The sequence below is a fragment of the Triticum urartu genome, chromosome 6 (assembly GCF_003073215.2).
Source record: "Triticum urartu cultivar G1812 chromosome 6, Tu2.1, whole genome shotgun sequence".
Taxonomy (NCBI): domain Eukaryota; kingdom Viridiplantae; phylum Streptophyta; class Magnoliopsida; order Poales; family Poaceae; genus Triticum; species Triticum urartu.
Window position 1 is genome coordinate 8,385,570 of NC_053027.1, and position 11,245 is coordinate 8,396,814.

General features: G+C 41.5%; 1 protein-coding gene across 1 annotated transcript; it reads left to right on the forward strand.

Annotated features, from left to right (window-relative positions):
• The first annotated feature begins 3,017 nt into the window (after nucleotides 1–3,017).
• On the forward strand, nucleotides 3,018–8,151 carry LOC125513823 (NEDD8-conjugating enzyme Ubc12-like). The gene is made up of 6 exons (XM_048679032.1): nucleotides 3,018–3,257; nucleotides 4,069–4,181; nucleotides 6,164–6,272; nucleotides 7,228–7,306; nucleotides 7,378–7,494; nucleotides 7,677–8,151. The coding sequence occupies exons 2-6, from the start codon at nucleotides 4,073–4,075 to the stop codon at nucleotides 7,902–7,904; spliced, it is 642 nt and encodes a 213-aa protein (XP_048534989.1). The 5' UTR covers nucleotides 3,018–3,257; nucleotides 4,069–4,072; the 3' UTR covers nucleotides 7,905–8,151.
• Nucleotides 8,152–11,245: the final 3,094 nt, after the last annotated feature.

An 11,245-nucleotide genomic window follows, 5' to 3' on the forward strand; every position in this document is an offset into this window, starting at 1 on the left:
GATCATGTGTGGTGGTAAGGCCACCACATTTGAATGGGATGAGCAGAACACAAACGCTAATTGCAATCAAACAGCTGAAGTTTGCATCTGCTCACACTCTAAGCACAAATGCGGGCAACCAAACAGCAGGGGTAAGTGCTTCTCGATGCGATGCAGGCAACCAAACAGGTTGCATCTGCTGCATATGAGGCTGTTTTTCAGCAACCAGGCTAACTAGAGATGGACATGCAATGCAACTACTGTTGCAAACTGCAACCAAACACGCTCATGGTGTAGCAGCTGCAGCCCTGCTCCACCTCCTTTACAATGCTGCGAAGTAAGGAAGCTTATAGAAGTATCCGTGTGTCATTCCTTCACCATCACGCTTGAGAGTTCCAGTTTTGATTTTTGATCCTTGCATATCATGTGTTCGCTCGTAATAATAGTATAATGTCTGATGAGTTTTAACTGCCCTGTTGTTTCCTCTACAAACTGTAGATCTCCAATCCAGATAAATAATGTTTGCATGCTCTCCTCTATGATTGTGGGTGCTTAAATCTAAGCTGTACTGTTTCCTTGGTCGTTGTTTGGTAACTCGGTCATGTTGAATATGTTACTATTTGAATTAAAACCACCACAAGAATTATGTAATGGAGTAAGTAGCAATTACGCACATGTATAATGTTGTTGAAGTGTGGAACCATGCGTCTCATGGAATTGTGTTGTTGATTTTTCTTCTACCATGCCGTCAACTATTATTATTTAGTGTTTATACACCATCTTATTATTATTTGTTTCTCGAACCACAACTTTCATGCCTTCTAGTAAAAAGTAACGATAAAAATAAGAATCTGAGAGAAATATGTACCAAAAAATGGAACCGTGTTGTAGGACATAACTAGATTTTGTAATTACCGACAAAGCCACCTGTCATCTTAAAAATATAAGCTAATTAACGCTAAATTACGTTGTAGTAACCCAACTTTGCATCTTTCTATTTTTCAGCTTGACTTCCTTTTCTCCAATAAATTTCGTAACTTATGGTTTTTGGTCTTTCCGGTCTACTATGTAGAATTAGGGATTAATTCCTTCATAAATAGCGCATCCAAGAATTAATATGTGGCAATGTGCTCTAGGAAAAATACACGGAATCTTGATGCAATGAATTTTCAATGGTGTGGCTGAATTCGAAATGTGTCGTTCACGCAAGCAATTGCGGCCTTGTAACCAAAACAAGGAGGCAAAATAGGTATTCTTCATGAACCAAACGTAAGTGCATACATATGTAAAATTAATGATATTCGTGTATTCTGACCAAAAGCTTGATATGTTGAACTAGTACTATTTGCATTCATGTATGTTAATCGGTTTACTTGAGAATGCATGGGTTTACATGTCGCAAATCAATATGCATATATGCCAGAGATGAATACTCCCTCCACCCCAACTTACTTGGCAGTCTTTTCTTGATCGGGGCGGTACTAAATTTTCAGTTAGCCTCGACATGGTAACCGATTTCTAACATCCAAACACAATCTGATCTGATTGCAAGTCTGGGTGACATGATATTGCATTGTTGATATACAATGATGCATGATAATCCCGCGTTTGAAATATGGGTATTGTTTTTTCTTTTGGGAGAAAAAAGGTCAAAGGATCAAAGCAGCTCTAACCAAACTCCTAAAAAGGGTTAACTCCACAAAATATGATGTTTTAAGGAGTCAAGCTTCCACCAAAGGCCCTGATTCTGACAGGAAAGGAAGTGCCAGCCGCCTACACAACCCCCGCCGACCACTCCTAGCGACGCTACATCGCCGGAGTTGGCCAACGCGTCAACACCAAAGAAGCAAATCGGAATGGTCTGCCGCGCCATCCACGACTGCGATTGGTAAGGCCCTCAACGAGGCGATAGCAAAGAAGTGGAAGAAGCCCTTTGCTCCAACGCCTTCTCCATGTTTGGTAGCTCGCACAGATTCCACTCCATATCCGGCGACCTCCTCACCTCCTCCTCCGCCACCTACGGCCACCGCAACCGTCGATGATGATCATGCCCGCCAAGTGTCTGACGCAATGCCCAGAAGGTAAATAAAAACACTTTCCTTTTTTAGCTAGGGGTCTTGATGATGTAATGTGGGGATGATCGTGTGACGTGTTTGTCCTTGTTGATTGTAGTGCGGGGTGAACATGATGTTGCAAGTTCCATATCCCAATTGGATGAGTCGCGCGTACTCAGACTCGTTGACATGGAGTTGTCAATGGCCGATGATTATGAGAGGTTTGAAGATGACAAGGGTGAGGAGAATGACCCCGAAGTAGAGGAGGTCGATGATCCCGTGGAGACACAAACAAACATCAATAAGATAAGGTCAGCGAAGTACAGTAGCCAAGAGAACATTGCCTTGTGGCTTGCTTGGATGAATATCTCGCTTGATGCCTTGGTTGGTGCGGATCCACACCGAAGGAGAAGTCTGGAGTAGGATTGAAGAATACCACTCCAACAATGTGACCATCCATTCCCACCGCACTCAAGGTTCTCTTGCCCCACCGATGGAGTGTGATACAAGAGCAGTGTAGTCCATGGCCCAGTGCGCTGGTCAAGTCAACATTGCACCGCCGAGCCGGCTACGGTGGTGTCGGAGGCGGGGGACGAGAGTTGGCAACAAGCTCAGAGGATTCCTCGGTGGCGACCGTAACTTCCTTCGACATCCGCTATTGTGGCGTCGGGGGCGAACGGCGGAAATTGGCGTCAAACTGGGGGGGATTCTTCTGTCTTGATTGTAGTTTTCTTTCTTGGCTGAGGCCGTCAGAGCCAAACCTTATCTATCATATTGTCCTTTCGGTTTTGTCAGGTGGGTGTCTGCATGACTTCTACCTCGTCCCTGGCCAAATAAAAGAGAATCTGATATAAATAATAATTGGGTATTCGAATCCGGAGAAAGAAGAGCATTGATGATTGGAGCGAATCCGCTTTGGCCTCGTCCCTACCCGAAGTGCCCTCCTACTTCCCGCAAAACTACGGCCGGACTGCCACCGCATAGATTCCCCCCCCCCCCCCCCCCTCTTCCCCCCCCCCCCCCCCTTTTCCTTCCCCCCCCCCCCCCGCCCCCCACCCCGACCGCGAGCGAGGAGACCGACCGAGCTATCTAGGGTTCGCGCCTCCCCGCCGGTCGCCGCCCGCCCGCCGATCCTCTCCCCGCCGCCGCCCCAGAGGATCCAGGCCGCCCACGCCCGCTCCGGATCCGCGCCCCTCGACCTCGGGCCCCGCCCCCGGGCCGCCGGTACTTCCTCTGCCCCCCTCTGGTCGCGCTTCTGTATGCCGATCTGTGCCGTGCCGCTGTATGAACTCGCCGCTGCTTACCCCGTCGCTGTTGCGTTGCTGTCGGAGTTAGCGCCCCATGCCACTGCTGCAGCTGTTTGCCGCCCCACGATTTCGCATGACGAGTCGATTAGAGGAGATGGCCGGAGAGGACGATTTCGGGATGCATGCTGTGTTAGGATCTATATTATACAGGAGGTAGGGGCGTAGGGCAGGAGCTGGCAGTAGGCCGCGTCGGTTCCCAGTCAAGTCCCAATGGACGCAAAAGCCCTCGGGAGAGGCTCTTCCAAATAACCGCGACAATAGATGGGATTCGCCCGAGACGAGAAGAGCTTAGGCGTAACACCGCACAAGTGTTAGATTAAGAGGGTTGACGGTCCGTCATGGTTAACCTGACCATAAAACTTCAGAAGCTAATCCTACAAAGATAAGGAACTCGATAGTGCAGGCTAGTCATGATATTAAACTAATCTCTGAGTTAACTATGTTGTTAGGATTGGTTTCTTTTGTTTTATCTTCTGGGCAATCATCATTGCTAGTGCCATCAGGGCTGAATAGGTTGACGACAACGCACTTGTTATCGATGGAACGCAGTAATTAAAGAGAACCAACCTGCTTCTGTTGATTTCTGCTGCATCGTTTCTACATGTTTGTGTGTAAAACCATTCTTATGCTTGAATGGTGCTTTTCTTGTTTTTGTCATTTTTGTTCCTACGAAAAGTCTGCTCTCTTTAGCTCATGCTCGTTACCTCCTCCCCTCATATGTTTCACAGGAAGATGATAAACCTTTTTAAGATCAAGGGGCAGAAGAAGGAAGAGGCGGCCAACTCAAATGGGGGGCCTCCTGTTAAGAAGCAAAGTCCAGGGGAATTACGTCTCCATAAAGGTTTGTTTTACCACAAGTGATTTGATCTTATGTTACTTTCTGGCAATTGGTGTGTAACTTCCTAATGTTGACACTTGATGTGTGGTTCAACTTGTGGTTTTTGCACCTGCTTCTATAGCTTCTGCGGAACGTATATTCATATGTTTGATAAATCAGAGTGGTTAATTACAGTTATCGACTGCTGCCCTCTGAGTCTTTTCGATTCATCCCATATGTTCTATATAACAAAAATATATTGGAGAGCACCTTATATTATAGTTAGGATTAAAACCACTAGCCAGTGGTCAAACAAATGAGATTATCATAATCCACCACAGTGACATGCTATACATTGTGTATTGGTAAGTGCTAGGCTGAAATCCATTTCTTGCAACCGTGTGCATTTACATCGCCCTGTAAGCATGTCATGTTTTTTTTCGTTTCTCATTACAAATGTATGACTCCCTCCGGATGGGAATATAGGCGGGAGGGCCATGCACAGATGCACTGCGGCCCAAGATGGGCAGTTAACTCTCCCAAACGATTGGTTGCCTTCGTAAAAGAAGCCAATCAACGCACATATATTACTCATGCATGCAGCAGTTAATTGGCTGGTCCTTGGCCTCCTGCATCCAGCGGTCCAGAGCGCATGTCGCTCCCTGCCAATGCCCATTCAACGGTGAAAATTAATTCGTGGCTAATTAATGTGTGGGCGAGGGCAAGAAAACCACTTCAGATTTGGCGTGATTAATGAGTAGGGGACTCTTTTCGCAAAAAAAAAGTAGATTACTCAACTGCTTTTTGACATTTATATTTTGAGGAAATTATGTACATATTACCCCTTATTTTTTATGTAATTGACTAATCTTGTAATTCAAAGGGGTCTGTTTGGTTGTACTGGTCTAGATACTGCTATACCTTTTCCATGTCAAAAAAAAAATATGTTACCTTTCTGTATAAGCTCTGTTGCCATATTGGCTGAGCTTCTACCGGTTATTGACCCACCATTTCATGGGCTATGGTTCATGTGTGTGGAAAATTGGGAAATCTCTGTACCAATGATTATGATCTGTTTGTTCTTCTTTTTGTTTAACTTGCATAATATAGTTATTAGTTGTCACACTGTCGCCCAGTCAACACATAGTTGCCACCTAGTCATCCTGGTCCAGAGGAGGGACGCCATGGCCTCTTGTCTAGCCTGGAGGTCATGGGGAAGTGGCGAAACAAGAGAATTGGCGGCGTGGTCAGCAATCTGGACCCCACCACGTTCTCCTTGCCACTGTATTTGGTTATGATGGAGCTGTCTTGCCCATAGTCAGGCTTGTCTCTAGGCCTGCTTACGACAGTTTGAGAATTGAGGTGGAGCAGCAGCAGGAGCAGGGCCGAAGGGATATGGTGGGGCATGGGAGGGCGTGGAGGAGAGGATGAGCTGGCAACATGGCTGAAGTTGTGGGTAGTAGGGCACCGAAGGTGGTGGTGGCACTTGGCAATGGGTATGAGAGTAGAGAGGGTGCAGGCTTGAGTTTGTTGGGGTAGTATGCTGAGTGATAGTAGTTGCCTAGTGGGTGCCTGGGTGGCACATCAATCCCCTGTTTTCCTTTTTGGTTTGGCATCGCCTAATTGTCATTAGTACTATTGTTTATGACTAATACTCCCTCCGCCCCATAATATAAGAACGCTTTTCAAGCTATTTTAGCTTGAAAAATGTTCTTATATTATGGGACAGAGGGAGTAGTTCTTTATAAGGAAGACCCAGATATCTTATTGTCTCAAACACACTATTTTAACTACAGTTGGATACGAGAAATACAATTCACTATGGACATACTTACATATTAAAAATCGAACACTATGTGATTTTTCTATCGTTCAAACCTGTGGTGTTAACATTCACCTATAGGTTCATGTGTTCCTGATTTATGTACATGATCTATATCGTGCCTTTCTAATTGGATAGTTTTCAAAATATGGATCTTGTTGACAGTTTCTGTCCTAACTCGCAGATATTGCTGAGCTTAACCTACCAAAGACAACTAAAATTTCCTTCCCAAACGGAAAGGATGATCTCATGAACTTTGAAGCTACTCTACGACCTGACGAAGGATACTATCTGTAAGTATCTTATTATAGATGCTTCTTTTATACCTACTCTTCTTTTTGTCCTTTTGTCATGCCATAGTAATCTTCACTGAACATTCAAGCTACTTAAAAACATGCACTGTTGCTAGTTGCCACATAAATGGAGGGATAGGTAGTTTTAGATGGCTGTTAACAAATTTCAGTCTTGCATTTTGGTGTACGTGTTTGAAGGAATATTTGTTGATGAATATGAGTTAATAAGAGAAATCAAGTTAGTTTTATTTTACAGTTAAATCACACCTTCCGCAAATATCTCTTGACATAGCATGAAGAAAGATTATTCCATTTATAGTACTTACTATAAATAGAATATGAGGAGCAGTTGATGACTACTGTTAAATTAGTTTATTTTTCATCATTTCGATATCATTCACGTCCCACTCCTCTGGCCATCATATCTCATCTTTTCACTACTAATTCAGTTTTCTTAAGGTGAGAGAACTTACTTTTGTTGGCCCCCTTTATAGTTGATGAAGAAGTATTTACCTAAAATGTAGATACGGGGATGTGAAAATGGATCACCTATAAGGTGTCATGTGTACACGTAGCCCCAATCGAGCTGTAAAAGCAGCAGATGATAGCTAGTTCTCATATAAGATATTTACTTGTGTTAGTTATCTTCCTTATTTTCTTAGAAGCATTTTGTGTCTTTATGTTTTTCTAGCAACTCTTGTAAGAAGAGTTAGTCTTATGGTTTGCATGAAGCAAGAATAAGGGAAACCATTCTCTCATGTAAGGTCTTACAGTCTCATCTTTCTCCTATATCCCTCCCCTGGAGCGGTGCAGACTGGCCCCACCTTTGTACAGTAGTTATCTGGTTACCTTGATGAACCAAGGCCCATCACCATAGAGATATATTAACCTTATAAGTTGATGAAAACAATATTAGTCAGTTATTCTAATATCCACAATATGTTTTCTTTCTTAGAGGTGGGTCATTCACTTTCACCTTCCAAGTTTCTCCTGCCTACCCTCATGAGGCACCGAAGGTCAAGTGCAAGACTAAGGTAAGCACCACAGCTTTGACTCCTTTCGTTCATCATCATAAGTTGACTGTTGCTAATGTGGTAACTTTCAGGTTTACCATCCCAATATTGACCTAGAAGGAAATGTCTGCCTGAACATTCTGCGTGAAGACTGGAAGCCCGTCTTGAATATCAACACCATAATATATGGTTTAAACCTTCTTTTCTCGGTAAGTGTCATCATATCCTATTAGGTTAACTGTGCAATGGTTGATTTTCCATTCGAAATGTAGTTTATCTGTTTGTTTTCTTATGAAATTTATTAGATGTCTGGGAATAATTGAAGTAATTGTTTCTGTTTTGTTTTCTCATCATGTGTTCTGGTCACAAACCATCTTGTTAATGTCTGCAGCAACCCAATGACGAGGACCCATTGAATCATGAAGCCGCGGCCGTCCTCCGAGACAACCCGCAGAAGTTCCAGAGAAACGTCCAAATGGCGATGTCGGGAGGCTATGTCGATAACACCCATTTCCCAAGGGGGGGGGGGGGGGGGGGGGGGGGGGGGCCCTGCTACGTGCTTTGCTTCTGGCTTGCGCCCCCTACCCTAGCCCCGAATGCCAACCATTGCACAATCTGAAGAAATGCGGGCGGCATACCCAGGAAATGTATCTATCATACTTGTTTGTGTCAAGAAGATGTGACTGTTATTGTGCTTGTTTGGTGGATGTTCTGGAATTGTCGTGTAACATGAAGAAACGTGGTGACATTATGCAGCGAAGCGAAACTCGCCTGTATCGAGCTGAAAAGTAAGTCAGGGGTGTGGATGTGTCGAACTGAATTATGTTGACCCAACAAAGAAATCACCTACGCAGGTCTTGTATCTACCTTTTGGGGAGGGAAAAAAGGCACTCTGAAGGCTGAAATCTATCCTTTTGAATTTAATGTTATCATATCAAAATCTCTAGGCAAACCTAATAATCTTAGTGTTGCTTAAGACTCTTTGAATTTGCAGATGCAAAATGTTCTAGAAAATCGCAGCGAACAAGATGTCAGGACCGGAGAAAATATCTGGTGAAAACCAAGTTACAATGAAAACAAGCTGACTTGTGAATGGAAGTCCCGCTTCTTAGCTTGAGCTGTAAATTTTAAAAAAATTGATTTTTTTTGTGGCAAACATTGGTGGAATTTTTAGTGCTTATGAAGTTTCATTATGAAGTGACATTTGTGGAAGTTGTGCCAAAAAATAACAAAATCGATGCTCCAAGCTGCTTTCGGAAAATAGCATTTTTGGACCTCTGATTTTTTTCCATGAGGTACACAAATGTTATTACATGATGAAACTTTGCAAGCACTCAAAATATTCATCAATTTTTGCCAAATTTTATTTCATTTTTTTAGTTTTACTGTTCACACGAGCTCATTTGAGCTGGAGCTAAGATACTCCGCGTCCACTTAGTTGTGGTGTGTGGCTTCCAACTGAACACCAATACGTACTTCTTTTTGCAAAAAAAAAAACATCACACTAATACATGCTTCGGGAGGTTTGCTTGAATACTGTTTCTTTTTGGTACCACTAGGTGTGTCTATCTAGCTTCTCCACCATTCACAGCCGTTAGATTAGAAACGAACAGAAGAGATGCACCCGTTACTCTAACACGAGTACTGTATTGATTTTACGTGACGAGCAGATAAAAAAGTTGGGAGTGGATATTTGCAAAGAAGAAGAAGACGAGCTCTGATCCCGTGGCACACAATCCGAACCTTTTTAAGTGAACCAAACAAGGCCTCAGCGGTTTCCTATTCAAAAGGGGGGAAATTTGAAATTGGATTCACGGACATTACACCGTTTCAACTGAAACCAAACACATATTCTGATTATTCACTTATATCTTTTTTGTTTGTTTGTGAAACTAAACTTGTGAAATGTGACTCCAAAATTTATTTCAATTCTATTAATTTTTTTAAATCAGTTGCATAGACATTAAATTGTGTCAAAATTAAACTGAACAAAAGTTTCAATTATTTCACTCAATTCCAACAAAATTGAACACATATTTAGATTATTTCACTCAATTCCAGAAAAATTGAACACATACTTTGATTATTTCACCCAAATTCTTATAATATACACATGCATTTTAGATGTAATTATTTCACATACATTAGACTCATATTCCAATTATTTCAGAAAAAATGAAAACAAGTTTCAACTATTTCACTCAATTTTAGAAAATACTAACAAATATTTCGACCATTCCACTCAATTTTGGATCAAAATGCAATATGAGACATGAGAGTGATTTGACATAAAGTTGTTGTACAGGATGGGATATGAGAAATACATGGAATACTTTCAGCCTTTCAGGTGTGGCTTTGCATAGATGGATCTTGATGAGTTTGGAGGGTGGCTCCTTCACCAGTGCAGTTGGAGAAGGCAAGATGACGTCCCCACAGATTCTAAGCCCGTTGGACATGGAGCCTTCTGATGTATCAAGGCTGTTTTTGCCTTAGTGGCTCCACATGTCAGGGAGTGGATCAATTGTGCGGACAGCCGGACACGCATCGTTCATAGGCCTTGGTCATGCCTACACGTGCCAACAATGTAGGGAAGTTAGAGAAAAGAAATATCTATTTTGGTGTATATGGTCAGTTTAATATATATGCATGCCGGAAATAGACGATACACCCGAATATCAAAGAACCAGCAAGGGAAACACCGAACTGAACACCATAATAAACTGAATAAATCTGGAATGTCGGTCAACTCAGTTTGGTTCCCGATATTCAACTTTCGGGGTAAAGGTGCCCACCCCGAACCATAATAGCCCGCGGTAAAAAGACTTAACTTATGACCGAGGAAAGGCACGACAACGTGATCGTCATCCTCTAGTATATATAAACATGGGTTCCTATTTTTTGGGGCACACCACTTCCTATGTATACATTTACACTTTAGCTATATGTAAGTCGTCTGAAAATTAATTTTGGGTCAGTTGATTTTTGAACTATCGATTTCAGCATTAAGATTCATGTAACCTTTTTTTTTCTGTGTTGGTCTGTGTGTTGTTGTGGGCTGTTTTTCCTTTTGACTGACCCCATATTTGGGTCAATCAATTCTTTAACGGGCCGAAGCCCATTCTAGTGTGACATAGTCTTCTTATTTTCCCTGTTTTATGTTTTTATGTGTTTTTGCTTATGTTTTTTTGTTTATTAGTTCATTTTTATTTTTTATTTTGTGAGTATTTTTGGGATGTTGGGTGAGTGTAAACATATACATGTAAATAATATTAATATGTGCCAAAATTTCACTTTTATATGATTACTCTTTGCATATTACAAAAAGTACAATTTTCATGCAAAGTTGTGTGCAAGTTTTTATTTTAATTTTATTTATTTTTAAAGGAAAATAACAACACCACTAATTCATTCTTTATTAGAAAATTTATTATTTTGATATGTTTTTAGTTTTTATTTAATTTTCATTCTACATTAAGGGTAATACCAATGCCACTAATTCATCCGTTCTTATTTTTTTTTGCAGAAGTCTCTCACATTTATATGCTTATGCTTGCATATTTATAAAAAGCACAATTTTTATGTATATGTTGTGCAAATGATGCCACCCTTAGTTTTAGAAAATTTCCCCATTTTCTTTCTTCTTAAATGGCTATACCAATGCCACAAATTCCTTCTTCCTTAGAAATTACAATTATTTTGATTTTTTTCACTTCCTTCCTCTTAAAGGGTAATGCCAATTTCACTAATTCATTCCGTTTTAGGAAGCGTATTTTTTTTGTGTGTGTAAGCATAAATGCAAGTACTAGATAACAAATGTGCAAATCATAGTAGAATGCGAAAAATGCATTATTATATGCCTATTCTTTGCATATTTTAGAAGTGCAAATTTAGTGCAAAATTATTTGCAAGTTTTTTTCAATTTTCTTTCTTAAAGGGTTTCAGTTTTCATAGAAAACTTCA